This window comes from Barbus barbus, assembly GCF_936440315.1.
Source record: "Barbus barbus genome assembly, chromosome: 35".
NCBI lineage: Eukaryota > Metazoa > Chordata > Actinopteri > Cypriniformes > Cyprinidae > Barbus > Barbus barbus.
Window position 1 is genome coordinate 4898573 of NC_136763.1, and position 18060 is coordinate 4916632.

Genomic DNA, 18060 nt, shown 5'->3' on the forward strand with positions numbered 1-18060 from the left:
TGTTTCTGTACCTGGGCACATGATTAATGAGCGCTTGTGCTCTGTACTGAGGAAACAGGTAGGATTTGAATTCCTCATTAGCTGTGATTCCAGGCCAGGTCTCCTCAGTCGGGGTGCCTGGTTACGGATAGAAGTGAAAGTATTTTAGTATGTGTCAGTGAGATAATTAGACCTCCATTCAGCCTCAGACGAGGCACCCACGACCACCCACAGCCCGTTCGCTGACCGCCTGATGCATATTGCATAAAAAATAACAGATATTTTGTTGATCTGGCAAGCTCTGATTCGGTTGGCTGGCTTTGCACAGCTTCTGAATCAAATTGAACAGGTTGTCATGTTTACAGCTGCTGGAACGAGTGCTTTTGAGGAGCATGTAATCACTCAATCTGAGAGTGTGCCAGTAAGTCACTTAGTAAGTAAAGTTGAAACAAGTAGTTTTGGATACAAAGAAAGTCTACATGTTTTTTTTGTGTGTGTGTGTGAGTGTGTGTGTGTGTGTAATCTATATAAAGGCAAATGTTGAACGTTATTCATTGTAATTATTTTTCACTTCATATGTCAGTCTGGTCTTGTCCTATAAATGAGCAAAAAATTGAATTTTAATTTTTTAAAGAAATTTTTACTTTTATTCACAAAGGACACATTAAATTGATCAAAAGTGACATTTATACTATTAAAGGTTTTAATTTCAAATCAGCATATTAGAATGATTTCTGAAGGATCATGTGACACTGAAGACTGGAGTAATGATGCTGAAAATTCAGCTTTAGCCTTTGCATCACAGAAATAAATTACATTTTAAAATAGAAACAATTGTTTAAAATTTTAATAATATTTTGCAAAATAACTGCACTCTAAAAATGCTGGGTTCATCCTCTTGGGTCATTTTATTTGGGTTATTTTTTATATGTTTTTACCCAGGTGCTGGGGTGGTTTTTCTGTATTTTTTTTCTACCCAACCGCTGGGTTGAGCCTGTCTCCGTCAAAACAAGCCAGCTGCTGAGTTACAGTGAGATTGTGGGCTTATTGAGTCCTCTACACGGGAGAGCAGTTCTCAGTGCCGCCGTCCTGCGCTTCAGCAAAATAAAGTCTTTACTGTAAATTGCATTATTTTACGCAATGCAACATAGGGACGAGATGTCAGTCAGCTGCGTCAGCAGGAGTCACTTCGCACAATGGAAACGTCTTTTGCCTTAAACATTCGCTTTTATTCATTGTAACTGTATTCAATTTTATTCGTTAAAATACTGAGTTTAATTTAATTTGATGTTAAAATATTCTCTAATTTCAGTACTGTTTGTTTTGGGGCAGGTTTTGGAGTCAGTCAAGCCATCTCTCAGCTACGAGTGAAACGTGAGGTCACGGTCAAAAGTTTGCAGTTCCCCCGCGAACAGCAGCCCATCACCGGCTCAGATTTCGGCGACACACCAGCACGAGAATTAGCACTATTTTGGTTTAAAGTGATTACAGAGAATGCTTGAATTCACTTAAATTAAAATAGGCTACTACTTTTAAATGTTATTTTTTTTCATGTCTAAAATGCTTGTTAAATGAGTTTAAATGTATGTAATATTGTAAACTATGATGTAGGCTGTTCACTCAAATAAATTCAGTTTGTCTTGTATTTTGTCCATGTGTTCTTGCTTAATAATAAATGTTCATCTTTTGATTATTGCTGTTGCCTCTAGTAATTATGTGTGCGATTTACTTCTTTATTTTTTATTTCCAGTCCATTTTAAGCCAGCAATATAATAATTTTTAAACAATAGTTGACATAAATAAAACAACCCAGCATGTGCTCTGTCCAATATTTACCCAGCGCTGGGTTGCCAAATAACCCAAATTGGGTTGTTTTTAACCCAGCATTTTTAGAGTGTGTTTTAACTGTATTTTTAATCAAATAAATTCAGACTTGGTGAGCAAAATGCATATTTTATATATATATATATAAAAAAAAACTAACTTTGAATGGTTCTGTATAGTTGTTTTAACTAGACAAATTGATCTAATTAAAATGAAAAATGTAATTTAAACATGCAAATGTTACCAGATTTTCACATATGCCATTAGAGAACCAGTTTTTGCTTCTAAAGAACCTTTCTTAAAATAATTATTATTTTTCTCTGTATAAGAACATTTTAATAATCTAAAGAACCTTTTGTGGATTGGAAAGATTTCAGGGATGTTAAAAGTTCTTCATGGAACCACAGATGCCAGAACCTTTATTTTCAAGTGTTTTAATTTATACATAACAACTGAAATGACACAAAATGTCTCTCATACCCACGAGGCGAAATACCAGGTGTAGTTCCTCTTTGATAGTCGATCCAGGAAACAAGGGACGGCCTGTCGCCATTTCATACAGGATACAGCCCACGCCCCTATAGTCATACAGAGACATCCATCATTTTACTGCTGTGTTATGATCATAAAATCTCTTTCATTTCAGTGCTGTTATTCTATACGTCAAAGCTTTTAAATGAAGCCAGCAGACATCATTTGAATATATCAGATCAGGACTGTCACAGATGTTTTAGATACGGCGTCTCTGAGAATATTCTCCTATCACAGTTTGACGTCTGCTTGACTGGAGGGTAGTTTGGGGAAAGCTGCGAGGTGGAGATATGGGAAAGACACATGTGGCTGCTGTCACGCTCGGATTGATTAGCCCACTGGACTAATCCTGAGGATTAAACACAACGGCATTTTTATCGAACAGGACAGCTTAGCTTTAAAAAAGCATTTATGTCCGAGTCCGTGTCAGCTATCCAAGGTTGCCCGAGGAGTGCGTGTCAGGGTGCGTGTGTGACGTTAAAAGGTTGTGTCAGGAAAGACAGAATTCAATTTTCTAACTTAATGTTTCTTCTGGAGGACTGAGCAACAGCCACAAGCTCTTTGGCACGATCAAAAGGCAGTTTGATGTATTATTTCATAAGGTTCATAAATGGGATTTTGTTTTTTTCCTAAAACAAAAGGTTATGTGAACCCATTCATTTAGTTATAAGACTGGATTGAATGTGTTTGAGTGCTGAGAAAGCAAAAAAGTTCCAGTGATGGCAATCATCTCAAAAACACTTTATAAGAAATAAAACTTGACTCATGTTAACTGTCAGGATTGTGGACTGTTTTGTGTGTGTTTTGCTCCCCGTGTGACCCAGTTTCCTCATGTTAATTGTTAATTTGATCCCAGGTGTGTCTCCTTAGGTCCCTCATTATCCTGTGTTTATAAGCCCCAGTCCTTTCAGTTAGTTTTGTCGGTCGTTGAATCGTCTTCCCTGTCCGTGATGTGTTTCCTGTGCCTCCCATGCTCCTAGTTGGATTAAAGATTCTCGTGTTTGTGAATTCCTCGTCTCCTGGTCTCCGTGTCTTCGTGCTCCCAGGCAGAGTTGTAACAGAACGACCGACCAAAAAACAGATACCTCTACTTTTACCTTCCGTTTTGTTTTCCGTCTTACCCAGTGTTTTTCTTTCCGTTGTGACCCATGGATCCCTATGTCTGGCCCGAATTCCTCCTCCTCCTGCTGGAGCAGGGAGACCGATCTCTCGAGGACCATACAAGACTGTTCCTCATGTTAGCTAACGCCACCAGCTACCCGGACGACGTGCTCTGCTCTTTCTATTATGGAAGCCTGAACACCGCGTGCAGAGCGCTGTCGTCCGAAGATGGTCCTCGAGAGGATTTCGCCGCTTTTGTGGAGTGGATTCTGGTGAGAAACGGATCGCCTCTCACAGTTTCCTCAGAGGATGATCTCGCCAGAACCACTCCAGACCCAGAGCCCAGCCCACCATCTCCCCACGGTGCGGAGCACCAGCCCGAGCCCACCGATGACGGAGAGCCATTTCCCGCCGCGATCTGCGAGCCAGCGCGAAGCCGAGCGACTGAGCGGATGATCGTCCCGGAAGTAGAGCCCAACCCGTCAGACCAGGTGCGAGAGCCGGCGTCAGTGTTCATCACGAGGGAGCAAGCCGTGGACGGTGTGAGCGCGGAGTGGAGCTCCGCCCCCTGCACCGCGGCTGAGGGTGAGCTGAGGAGAAATCTGGGACTGCTGGACAGAGAGGGGGCGTCCGACTTTCCCGTGCCGGCTCCCTCCAGCCGTCCTGAAGTCCCGCTGGTTCCGCCCAGCCGTCCTGAAGTCCCGCTGGTTCCGTCCAGCCGTCCTGAAGTCCCGCTGGTTCCGTCCAGCCGTCCTGAAGTCCCGCTGGTTCCGTCCAGCCGTCCTGAAGTCCCGCTGGTTCCGTCCAGCCCTCCTGAGTTCCCGCTGGTTCCGTCCAGCCCTCCTGAGTTCCCGCTGGTTCCGTCCAGCCCTCCTGAGTTCCCGCTGGTTCCGTCCAGCCCTCCTGAGTTCCCGCTGGTTCCGTCCAGCCCTCCTGAGTTCCCGCTGGTTCCGTCCAGCCCTCCTGAGTTCCCGCTGGTTCCGTCCAGCCCTCCTGAGTTCCCGCTGGTTCCGTCCAGCCCTCCTGAGTTCCCGCTGGTCCCGCCCAGCTCAGCTCTTCCCGAGCGCCCCCAAGTGTCCGCGCTTCCAGAGCGCCCTCCAGTGCCGGCTCCACGCACGTGCCCTCCAGTGCCGGCTCCACGCACGTGCCCTCCAGTGCCGGCTCCACGCACGTGCCCTCCAGTGCCTGCTCCTCGAAGATCCCCACCCTCCCACCCACTCCTGCCTCCTCCACCGCTGTCGTCTGGCAGCCCCCCCGCTCGCCCTCAGCCCTCTATCGGTACGGTGCGAGCCCCGTGGGTCTGCCATCCTCCAGCGTTGCCGGGGCTGGAGTATCCCTTACCTCCGCCTCCAGCCTCCGAGGCCCGGACTCTGCCTCGGTCCGTAGACCCAGTGGCTCCACCTCGGCTCCTAGCTCCCTCGCCTCCACCGTCACTCCTCGATCCACCAGCTCCACCGGGCTCCCTCGTCCCTCCGGCTCCGCCTTGGTCGGGCGTCGACCCGCCATCGCCTCTGGACTCCTCTCCTCTGGCTGCGCCTCGTCGCTCCGTCCCACCGGCTCCGTTGGGCTCCTTCCTCCCTCCAGCTCCACCTTGGTCCTCAGTCGCTTCGGCTCCGCCGCGGATCTCCGGGTCTCCGCCTCCACCTCGGTCACCAGAGCCCTCGGCTCCACCCTGTCCCCCCGGATCCTCGGCATCCCCCTGGCTCGTTGGCTCTCCGTCTCCGCCTCGGGCTCCTCCACCACCTGCTCCGCCGCCGTTGGTCGGCCCCCTGGAGTCGGCGGCCATCCCTCCTCCATGGCTCCTCCCTCCGTCGGCTCCACCTTGGGCCATTTTCACGGCTGTGGCCTGGGTCCAGCTGAGCGCCTCCTGCTCCGGGTCCCTCCTGTCTCTTCCCTGGCTCCTCCCTCCTTCGTCACCGCCTTGGCCTCTGTCTGCCGGCCCCCTCCCGGGTATCCGTCCTCCTCCTGAACCGCCCCTCCCCTTTGGATGTTTCTACGGTGCGAGGACGCACCTTCCGGGAGGGGGGGCGATATGTCAGGATTGTGGACTGTTTTGTGTGTGTTTTGCTCCCCGTGTGACCCAGTTTCCTCATGTTAATTGTTAATTTGATCCCAGGTGTGTCTCCTTAGGTCCCTCATTATCCTGTGTTTATAAGCCCCAGTCCTTTCAGTTAGTTTTGTCGGTCGTTGAATCGTCTTCCCTGTCCGTGATGTGTTTCCTGTGCCTCCCATGCTCCTAGTTGGATTAAAGATTCTCGTGTTTGTGAATTCCTCGTCTCCTGGTCTCCGTGTCTTCGTGCTCCCAGGCAGAGTTGTAACATTAACAGTATACGATAAATGCTTGGCCTATATTTAAGATTGTGATGCATATTCATCAGTCATACATAAAACAAGTAAGATTTATATAACAGTACTAATGCATTGAATCTATTTAAATGCACAATAACCAGGTATATGTAATTATCATAAATCTAATTTACAATATGTAAACCAGTCTTGTACTGTGGAACAAGAATGTATCGTGCTTGTTCCACAGCTAGCCAATTATTTTATTTATTTTTTACCAATGGAATTTATACAGTTTATTCAAATTAAAGTAATCTGAATAAGTACCTTATGGAATTTTATTTCATTTAATTTTTTAAATTCAAATATATGCAAATATTAAGCTTTGCCGTGATTTATTTTGAGTGCTGTAAAGTTAAATTGATCTAATTCAACTAATCTCTAATTTAAATGGTTACATCGGCTGGTTTAAATGGCTAAATTTGTCTAGAGAAAATATGAGTGTGGTGCTTTGTTTGCAAATGTAACTAATATCTGATTTAAATGGTTAAAATTGCCTATTTAAATTAAATTTGTATGATTTCAGGGTTACATTTGTATCATTTAAATAGTTAAATTGGTTAAATTTATATGATTTAAATGGTTAAATTTGTCTAATTTAAAATAAAGAAATTTTACACTTTATTTTTCACACATGTTTTTATATTTGCTGAAGGAAATATGAGTGGTGTTTTTTTTTTTTTGGAAATGTATCTAATTCAACTCATTTTTTATTTAAATGGCTATACTTGTTTATTGAACTGGTTACATTGGCTAGTTAAATGTGTCTAGAGAAAGAAAAGATGAGTTGTGCTTTTGTTGCATTTGAATCAGAATCAGAATGAGCTTTATTACCAGGTATGTTTGTAGATACGAGGAACTTGTTTTAGTGACAGTAGCTCCACAGTGCGACAGAATGACAGCAACAGGACACAGGTAAAAAAATAAATAATAATAATGTACAAATATACAAAATGGACCATATGCAAAATAGCACAAACACAATATACAAAATAGACGATTCAGTACAGGTATGTTAGGTGTTTGTATTATTTAAATGGTAACATTGGTTTAGTTAAATTTGTTAATTTTATATCATTTACATTGTTCAATTTGTCTAATGTAAATGGTTAAAGCTGTCTAATTTAAAAGGATAAGTTTTACTAATTATAAGACAGGTTTTCACATTTGCTGAGCCCGGTCTCCAATATATATCATGATTATAGACTATTTTTGCCTTTTAGTCTCTGAGCATTGTGTATGAGCAGTATTATTAGTTTTGCTTGAAGCTTTCTTAATGTTAGCAACACACTGTGGCCGATGCCGTACTGTAGCTCTATATTGCAATATATTGTGTTCAGTGATTTCTAGCAGCAGTTTATGGGACAAACATCTTACCACATGTCTATCGGTGTTGAGTACTCTGTGGAACCCAGCAGGACATCAGGAGGTCGATACCACAAGGTCACAACCTCATTCGAATAGGTTTTTGTTGGGACTGATTTTGCTCTGGCCAAACCTTAACAAGCAAGATTAGACAGATAGTTAAGGCGATGAACAAACGTTGCTGGGTAACCCAGAATCCCAGCCACATGGGAGACCGCTGCTGGGTAATGTGCTAATAACAAGCCAGATATTCTTTGTACAGCGCACCAAGATAAACGCATCAGTGAAAATTCAGGCCTTGTAAGAAAGTCTCACCAAAGTCTGCCAGTTTGAGTTCTCCCTTGTCATTAATGAGCAGATTTTGAGGCTTCAGGTCCCGGTGGAGAATCTTCCTCTTATGACAATATGATAAACCACGAAGAAGCTGGAACATGAATATCTACAAGACAGAGAGGCCAATGTTAGGATTTCTAAACTTAAAGTACCAGCAAAGACAGCATATTAAATGTAGCCAGCTGCCTTCTAAGATGCCTCATTTGGAGGAAATTTTATCCACATGTATCCACTGCAAATATATTTACTCCTATTTTAGTATAATTGGGATGCTATTATTATCATTAATATTACTGATAATATTTTATACTTAAAATAATATCGATTTTAATTTTTTTTTTCATATTTTGTAATCATTTATATTTATTTTTAAAATTTTAGTTAGTTGTGTTGATGTGTGTGATGTTTTTAATAACTTTTATGTAGTAATTTTAGTATTTTATCTATAGTTAAACTAAAAGTTTATATTTATTTTATTTCAGTTTATTTTACATCGCATTGAAAGGGATAATGAAATGAAAATTGTTGTCATTTACACTTTGAAAACCTTTGAAAGTTTTAAATTCAACTATGTTTTTTAATTCAATAATGACAAGAGTCAATTAAATTTACTTAATTTTAAATTTGAAAGACCTCGTTTCCCCATATTCACTTTTATTTTATTTTATGACTGACACCATGTTTTATGCAGGTGCAACATGATAAAGAGACATGCAAAACGCTATTAGCTGTCAAATTAGAAAAGTTGATTACTGCTGTTAGTGTAGTTTTTATAAATGTATCAAATTTCAGCCTAAATTCCTCATTATCATAAAACATATGGGCTATTTCCAAATCATTAGATGCTGTTAATCAGTGTTTGAAATGTCAGCTAGAGATCTATACATAATTTCTATTTAATTTTCTTTGAATAAATTGACTTATTAGTCATTTAAACAAACTAATTAGTCAATTATGGGTTCCCAATGCTCTAATTTCCACCAGAGTTTTCCCTAGAGGTAAGAAAAATCACGAATGAGACCTCATGGCTTCTCTGGGTCTGCTAGGTAGCCCCGCCCATTGAAATCTCATTGGTCCAAAATTCTGCTCTTCGTAACTGTATATTGAAGCATATCTTCTGATTAGCTGTGATGTTGAAATCGATTGACAAATTGCTTGTCATTGGAAATTTAGCAACGTGTTCACATGCCACACTATCAGAATCAGCTGTCATGTCTCTATCACTATTTAGCGTTAGGATGCTGCCTACGTAGACAGCTCTGAGACTTTTAATTGGTAAACTTGTTGATGTTTTTGGCTGTTACCTTCACATTGTGCATGCTCATTAGGTTTCCACAGTTGTCGAGGTACTGCTTCAAGTCACTGTCCTGCAAAGACAAAAATGGCATTTAAAACAGACGGGTCCTGTCACTTTGAAGAGGAAAATACGTCAAATACCACCCCGCCCAAAATCACAAAGCACTGTGGACAGGCTGCTACTGTTTTCCTAGCATTCAAAAGAAAAGCTGTGCGACGTGGCTTACCAGATACTCAAAGACAAGGGTGAGACATCGGTCCGTGTGGATGATGTCATGCAGCGTTACGATGTTGGCGTGTTTCAGGTTCTTCAGCAGCGACACTAGTGCAACACATCAACAATATGACAATGAGCGCCTACAACAATAACCTCCAGCAGCGTTGTGCAACATCCGGCATCTGAAATGAAATTGGCTTTTGAAATTCTAATCCAGTTCCTGAATTTTAATCGAGCCAGACGGGATGCAGAATTGTCATTCAAATTAGAAAACTATTCTAAGAATTGTTTTATAATAATTCATACTGAAATATGAAATAGTATCACCCATTAACAGCCAACATATTTGCTATTTTTGGAAACATATAATTAATAGTTTTATTGCTTAATAAAAGGTGAAAAACACATCTTTTTTGACCCTCTAACTCTATAGCCTACTATATTTTTGTTTTTGTCTATTTGTTTTCTTTTTTTTATTAAGAAAAAAGGTAACACTTTACAATAAGGTGTCATTTGTTAACATTAGTTAGTGTAGTAACTAACATGAACAAACAATGCATTTATTACATTATTAATCTTCGTTAATGTTAATGAAAATGCAGTTGTTCATTGTTTATTCATGTTAGTTCACAGTGCATTAACTAACGATAACAAACAGAACTTGTGATTTTAATAATGCATTAGTAAATGTTGAAACTAACATTAAGATTAATAAATGCTGTAGAAGTATTGTTCATTCTTAGTTCATGTTTACTAATGTTGTTAACTAATGTTAACTAATGCACCTTATTGTAAAGTGTTACTGAAAAAAGCCCTCTAACACTTAAACTCTCTATTCTTTTTCTAACTGTTTGTTTTCTTAAAAAAAGTCCCTATTATTTTTCTATTCTATCTACTTGTTTTCTTTTTATTTATTATATATAACAAAAATCATAAAATACATTCTAAATAGAAACCTTCAAAAGCAGCATTTTTTGTATCTTTAGCAACATTATAAATGTCATTTTTTATCAATTTATTGTGTCCCTACTGAATTACTAAAAAGAATTATATCTTTATATCTAATTACTTAATCTGATTTATTATTTGTCATTTTAATTAAATAATTATTAATATGGATTTGTAAGAATGCTCTAATTTACCCCTCATTTTAAGTCTTTTTTATGCAATAGGAAAAAAATAAATATTAAGGGGAGAATGAATGCACACTTTTTCTGAGCCCTTCTGTGTCTCAGCTGTAATTTTAAATCTGAAACAAGTTGATACTTAACTGAAGTCTCAGAGCTGTAAAAGAACTGGATTTTGCCTAACCTGACCTCTCCTGACATGTTTTGTAATGCATGGTGTGTTCCCTTCAGCGAGAGCTCAGCAGCCACTGGGTGGCAGCCTTGCTTCACATCGGTGTTTTCCATTAGCAACCCTGCTCACGTACTCCATCTCATTTAGATGGAGTGATTCAGGCTGAAGAAGTTGCCTGTGGCTTGCCAGTTTAGAATGTATACTCTTCGTGACAATATGGGTTCTGAACAACTGGGGAGCTCGAAATCATAGTTGTGTCTTTTAGGGAGGAGGACACTACCTTCCCGTATGGCCGTGCATGGGGCGCCCTCTTCGTGCTCCAGACGAATCTCTTTCAGGGCCACCAGGTTTTCTGTGAGTTTGCTGCGGCCCTTGAATACCGTTGCGTATGTGCCCTGTTTGACAGACAGGAAGACAAAAATATGTCAATCTTCTGGCGGAGAGGAGTGGTGCTGAATAGATCAGTGGTTCTCTACTGGGTTTTGCTTGAGGACCCAGATTTCACTTTGGTAGCCCAAAATGACGTATTGCACAAAAGCAATCAGAATTGTCTTGAAATAAAACATTATCATTACTGTAAATTGCGTAATCGCAGTAATATGACAAAGTAGGTGTATGTTTGATTCTCAAATGTCTCTTGCATTTCGATGGACAGTTCTTGGTTTGATGGCATATCACACAACCTGGCCATGTCTGCACCTGTCTGATTTTACAAGCTTCTACCAAGCGACAGATTAATTTGTGCAAAAATATTGTTGAGGTTGACTTGAAATGTGGTCATTGATGTCAACACGAAACCACTTTGTTCATCCTAAAAAAATAATAATTGTGTTTTTGCATTCAACATTGTTTTGTCCTAAACTATATCAGACCTGCAATTCACTAGATGAGAACCGCTGAATTAGTCCAGTATGAAACTTCAGATAGTCTTCAGACAAATCTGTGGGAGTGTTGATCTAGTTTCTAGTTTAGTTAGAGATCTTTGTCTACCACAATGTCTAGAAAATCCAAACTGCTCATTAAAACCAGTGATCTATTTTCTGTGAAAGTCGTTTCATTTTGACCGCATTTCACTGTATGCTGGCTAGGGATGAGCATAGCTAGAAAAAAAAAAGTTTAAATTAAAAAAAATGACATTTTTGATGTTTTATGGCACTTTTTGGTATACTTTGTTTATATAGTGGATAATGCATTTATTTTAAATACAGTAAAATGTTTATATAGTGAAATAGTTGTAAAATTTAAGTGTTTTCTATGTGTCATGATCCTTTAAAATCATTCTACTATACTGATTTTTCAATAAACATTTCTTATAATAATTTATTTAACATTTCTGTGGAAATGGTGATAGAAAGTTCTAAAGAACAGCCTTTATTTGAAAATCTTATGTAACAATATAAATGTCTTGACTGTCACTTTTGATCAGTTTATTGTGTCCTTGCTGGATAAAAGTATTAATTTATAAAAAATAAAAAATAAAAACTTCAGTGGGTTCGGTTTAAAGCCTTACTAGGTACGTAGAAAGACCAAAGATTGCTTAAAGGTGATAATCCTTATAAATTAATTTGTATAAAAGTGTCTGCTAAATGACATGCCTATTAAGGTTTTTAAATATGATATCACTGATATTTTACTCACAGAAGAGCAATTTCTAGCTGATGTAATATTTTAGAGTTGAGCATAACTAGAATAAAACAATTTTAAAATTTGTATTAATTTCCGTGACTTTTCCAGGCAGAGCTAAAAGCACCTTTAAACGTTAATGAAAACATTTATAACTGCTGATACAATAACCGCTATTTGTTTCTTTATTGAAGGGAATGCACTGCAGCCCGTTCAGTATTTTTCCAATACTTCAGGTTTTTCTCACACAGTCATTAGATACGGTATTCCTCAGGGTTGTACTGTATGTAGTACATTATTTCTCACAATTTGCAATGTGCATGCTTTGTTGCACTTAATGGAAAATTGACGGGCTAGTCACAGTACAGCTTTGAGCATATTAGAGACTTCATACCAAAAAAAAAAGCCCATTAAATCAGAATCCACATTCAACACGACTCATATTCACTGTAATCGCCTGCGGGGAATCTCGTAATGAACACATTTGATTCTTCATTTCGATGGCTGCCGTTTTATGTTTTTAATTTTTGCCTATAGCATCTTTTTTGTTGATGTTGTTTTCACTAAGGAAAGTAAAAACATCTTACCTCTCCTAGTTTGCCCAACTTCACGTAGGTCTCCAGTTTCCCAAAGCCAATGTCCGACTGGAATAGAATGGAATACAGTGTGACCAATGTGTCTTCAATTTGTTGAAATAGTTTGTTGTCAACATTAATGGATAGTTTTAGAAGTTGTAAACAGTGCATGGATATAAACATATGTAAATAGAAATGTAAGTTAGGCTGCTGCTAGCATTGTTTAACGTGAAGTAGAGTGAGTGAAGGGCATTGTGTAGGAACCACAGAGTTATTCTGTGTGTAGCAGAAGGACATGCTGAGATAGACAATAAAAAAATAAAATAAAAACATATTCTGTTAATGCCACCAGTGCCTTGAAAGCATGTAAACCTGTTGCACATCAAGTTTTATTTGTGTAACAGCAGCAGCATAATTATTTGATAGAAATTGACCTGAAAGAGAAGAATGGCTGTAGAAGACATTTATGATAATGGTTTTTATAGCAGTTCTTGCAGTAATGCTGTGAATGTTGCATTATTTATGATGTGTAAGTATTTTTTTAATCAATATTTTTCAGTGCTGAGGCTGTTTTTGAACAAATGCAGATAGAATACAATGCATTAAGTGTGCAAACCTGCTGTGCATGTTGTGTATAGCACTATTCACAATATATATTTCGAAAGCAGTAGTAGGCCTATTTGACAGTAGTTGAACTTAATGGTCACTATAGAGGGTATTGAAAAATACCATTCATTTTTTTTCATAGTGAATTATTTTTGAACAGTAGGCCTAACTTAAAAACCTTCTGTGAGCTACAAGGTTGTTAATCAATATTATATGCTTCTGTTGAAGACATCAGCCAACATTATTTCAATTTATTGCATTCAGTAGCGGAATACCTGGTGAAAACTACATTTCCCATGATTCTGCAGAGAAATCTCCATCAATCAGAGAACTGTGAATGATGTAGAGTCTGTTTTCTTACACTCTCAAACTACTATTATTTGTATGCATACATTTTTTTTTGCAATACATTTAAATTTCTTTAATTAACAACCTTAAATCGATACTTTTATTTGTCCAGCTTTTTCACTATGCTTCACGAGCTTGTAATTCTTTCCCTTAGTAAAGTCATTAAGCAAGTTGTTGTCTTGTACTTTTTTGCTTCAAATCAAAGTTTGTTGTGATTCACCTAGTAACTGGTTGCTGTGGTTCTTATTATTCTAAACACTATGGGGAAAATGAATGCAAAAAATACTACTAGGACCCAGGCCACTGAACAAGCTTGTTGCAGTGCATTCTGGGATATCATTATCTGCAAAAACACATTTATTTACCTCTTTCTTTTTTTATTCAGTGGTGCAAACGGGCTTCCATAGTTTAAGATTAAAAAAAAGAAAAGATACGGGTATCTGTGTACTACTGTATGCCTTTAATGCCTAAAAATGGTGTCTGGGTTTGCTTTTCTTGCAATTTTGTTGCGATATTAACTACATCTTTTTTTTTTAGCTTTTCAATTTTAAATGCAAAAAGTTTAGGGGGTTTAGAGTTTTGCTTAGTCTGTAGTTATTAGTGTGAACTTAGACTATATAATGTTCTTATTTTGATCGCTGACTAACTGTCTAAGTGAGTTTAGTTTGGTTACTAACCAGCGAGGCTCTTCTGGACATGCGGCTGAGCGGTTTGCACGGTGGAGGGCTTTCCATCTGTAACTTCTTCAGAAACTCTGGTGGGAGACGAATATCCATGGGCAGAGACATCCTCTTAGTTACATCCTGCACACACATCAAAGAGCTGTCAGCTATTAGCGTTCAGCTAGCCCACAGATGAAAACACAGCATGTCAAGGTGAATATGACAGCTTTCTACACTGCGCAACACAACTCTACGCCTATAGGCAGAGCTGACTATTCTTACCATGACGAACTCGGCATGACAATGAGAAAACCTGTCACTTTTCTCCGGTACGAAGTCTCCCACTCAATAAAGGGTTCTGGCATAATCTTAACATGCCAAGGCAGGGCAGGACAAAATATTGTATCTTATGACGAGCTGAAGTATAACCAACAATCTTCTTGGATTTAAGAAGCTCTGATGGAGTTAGTTCATAACTCGATTCATCGTCATGTTTAGGAGAGGCCCAAAAATAGCATGGCAATGAAAGGGAATCTTATGTGTTCTGAAAAATGAGAGCATTCCCTGTGATTCTTTCCCGCTCTGCCTTGTGGCTGAGTTTGTACGGTCGTGCAATAAAACTAGCCAGCGATTCTCAATAAAACCAGGGAATAAAAAGTCCTCCTTTCTCCTCGGCGCTCTCCCGTCATGCCTGTGGGAATAAAATAAGGGTGCACGGTGCAGATAAAAGGGTTGCGAGTGCAGAAAGAAGCCGTTGGATTTGAAAATGGGAGAGGGCATTCATTCCAATTTTCCGCCTCTAGATTCATGGCCACTGAATAAGAAAGCTGACAGCCGAGTCCAAGAACACTCCGAATGTGGAGTCTGTCTTTTGTGGCGCGGGACTAACTTACAGGTAATACTTCCACTCCATTTAATGATGGACTCCATCTTTCTCGTGTGCCTCCAACAGAGGCTTTCCTATCATACAGGTACAGAATCGCATGGATGATTATGGTGGAAAAGAGGAGAAAAACGGGGAAGGTGATAAAGGCAGGCCTCTGATTAGCCTGTTGTCATTCAGCAATCCACTTGGCATGGTTTATTTTGAACTTGCTTAGTTATGACGCTATATTTGTACACACCACAATTTCTGCTAAAATCCCAATAAAATTAGAGAAAATCTGACTATTTCCCAATACACACACACACACACACACACACACACACACACACACACACAAACAGTGGAGTTTTGTTATATTTAAGTTTCACAAAGGAATGTTTAGCAATTTTGTCTGAGAAATAATTAAAGGACACCTTTTCATTTCTAATTCGATTTAAAAAATCATATCGTGAAATCAGTATAGTGAATCGTATCACATCGTGAGTTGAGTGAATCGTTACATCCCTAGTTTATAAACAAAACTTGTCTCCTAGTTTCACCTTAAAGAGAAACAAAGCATTTGATAACGAGGCTTTAGTGCCTTTGGCAAGGACTTTATTAAGGACCCAGACAAGATTACAAGCAGAGCTTGTGTTGTTCTGTTTGGATCACTAGGACTCCATCAAAGCCTCTGGAAAGAGCACTTGGCTAGGCTTTAGCATGGAGAAGGATGAGATGATTTAACATGACTCACCTCCATGGAGAATCGGCGGTGCTGGACTTTGTTGCAGTACTGCAGTTGGGTGGGAGATTGAGCCTGGCTGTCTGGAGCCACTGGACTGGGCTGCAGGCTGTGTAAACCCAGACTACTGGGCACCACACCTGTAGGAAACAAACACACGTATTACAGTTACTTTATATATATATAGATGATTCTGAGACCCATTGTTCTCACTTTACTCATTAAGCTTGCGGGTTAATCAGGCTATTGTTTGAACTGGTTGGATTACCTTTGTATTCTATGCATGTTTGAAAAGTAGCCTATAATAAATTACAAGTGAGGAACAGGAAATCCAAGCAATGAATTCTCCTTGCAATGTCCATATGGTTATCAAATACTAAACATTGGACCACTTGGTTTACTATCAAAAAGGCTTTGTTTTACGTCCAGCTTCGCTTTATCTGCCAGTAGTTTTGAAAATGGCAACAGAAGGGATGATCACTAGAATGTGCTTAACACAAATGCCAATTAATTTAATAACTGTAGACATTTAAAAATATATATTTTAACAATGCCCCACAAACTATATTATTGTAATTAAGTAATTGTGCATGCATATTTTGTAGTAGTAACAATGTTAATAATAATATTTATTATTTTTAATTATTTTTAATTATTATTTTTAAGTATTTTCTGCCCAATAATTATAATGAATGCTTCTGAGCATGCTGAACCATAAAAAAAAAAATTGTTTGATATAAACAGTAAACTTAAAAAAAAAAATCAGTTCTGTACCCACACTCAAAACCTATAGGCCATGTTTTAGTGATCCCGCTGTGCTTTGTTTGGTTGTTGCTTCTATTACTCCGGAAACCTCAATGGCAACTGTTGCATTCATTAGGTCATAAGAGTCGTTTGAAGAGACTCAACAATCTCTTGTGCCTCTCTCGAGCCGTAGTCGCCCCACCTCTTCTCTGATTAGTCCGCTAACTCAATAACCGTGAGGTCAGCTTTGGCATATGCTGATGACGGCATCATTAATCAAGCCCAAACCAGTTAGCGGAGCGAGTGCAATTATTGTGCCGAGTTTCATGCATTTATGATGTGGCTATCTAAGTGCTTGTCAATCCAGCTACCCCAATTAATAACGTCTGTGTCAACAGACTGTCAGCACAAATCCAATTACGCCCCTATACGGCACGTCCGATAGAGACCCACCGACGCTACGGCTGACCCCCTTCGCAAGCGCATGTCAGTTGCCCATGGCAGCCTGGCATTATCACTGCCAAACTGTGTTTTCGGGGGTGAGAACGAAAATCAAAATGGCTTTTCTGCTCCATCAGTTCAATTTGGACGAGGGGGCTTGAAGGGCCTCCGGAGGCATCGGGATGGGAGCCCCCGGCCCATTTCACAGCGCCGTGGCGGCATAATTGAGATCCACCTCATTATTGGGCTGAGCCCGGTGCTGAATGAGAATTGCCTGCCAGGCTCATCCGTTCTCATTTATGCCGGTCTCATCCTCTATGGACCGCACAAGTGAACTCTTTATCGGAGCCATTTAGACAGGAACACCACGAAATGTCACATCTGGCAGAGACGGCCAGTCGACGCAGTCGCATTATCCATGGCTGTCTTTATTTTATCCGAGATGATCGCGACAGCTGTTTTGCGTGTCCCTGTTATGACTCTGAGTTGCCAGTATCAATCAATCATTTTTTATCAATCCTCATTTAATCTCGATATCCATTCTTAAATAACAAGGTCGATCTCTAATGGCCCATTAATGCTAAAAATAACCATTAAGAGAACTATATTAGCATCCACACCATCGTACTGTAATGTTCTGTTTATTAATACATGTCAGCTGTTGCTTTAAATGTGCAGTTTGTTATGTTGCCAGTTAGTGGTTGAAATGGGTACTGCAGTCCAAATTCAAAATATTGATTATCCCTTTCACTTCTCCTCGGACTCAACGCTCATGCGGGTTGCCAGATTGAGGACATCAAACAGGAACGAGAGCAATTCACAATGAAGACGATGAGCCTTACACTGTAAATTTATCAGTTGATTTATCCACATTTTAATATACCTCTGGTCATAGAGTTTTTTAGATGGATGCCGAGGCCTTTTAGGTTGGGTAGAATCTGAGATCACTGATGAATTTAATTTTTAGGCTTCCATGGCTGCAATACACTGTGTTTTCCACCTACTGGCAACCCGCGGTGTTGCAATACTATTGGGTAAATTGGAAGTGGGCGGTATCACACACAGACCAAACAAAAACAGACATTATGACACAGAAAGCACATTTCAACGTAGAATAAATGTAGCATACTTTTTTTGAAGAAACAAATATGTGTACTTAGCAT

At 39.7% G+C, this 18060-nt stretch overlaps 1 protein-coding gene across 1 annotated transcript in view; it reads right to left on the reverse strand.

Annotated features, from left to right (window-relative positions):
- Positions 1–18060, reverse strand: part of LOC306854888 (cyclin-dependent kinase 18-like) — a 73590-nt gene that overhangs the window by 9076 nt on the left and 46454 nt on the right. The window contains exons 3-12 of the mRNA XM_079393186.1: positions 15725–15852; positions 14121–14246; positions 12502–12558; positions 10572–10686; positions 9003–9097; positions 8784–8846; positions 7462–7585; positions 7159–7279; positions 2284–2381; positions 12–117 (exon numbers count right to left, since the gene is read on the reverse strand). Of these exons, the coding sequence (XP_079249312.1) occupies positions 12–117; positions 2284–2381; positions 7159–7279; positions 7462–7585; positions 8784–8846; positions 9003–9097; positions 10572–10686; positions 12502–12558; positions 14121–14246; positions 15725–15852 (1033 nt within the window). The remainder of the gene's footprint in view (positions 1–11; positions 118–2283; positions 2382–7158; positions 7280–7461; positions 7586–8783; positions 8847–9002; positions 9098–10571; positions 10687–12501; positions 12559–14120; positions 14247–15724; positions 15853–18060) is intronic.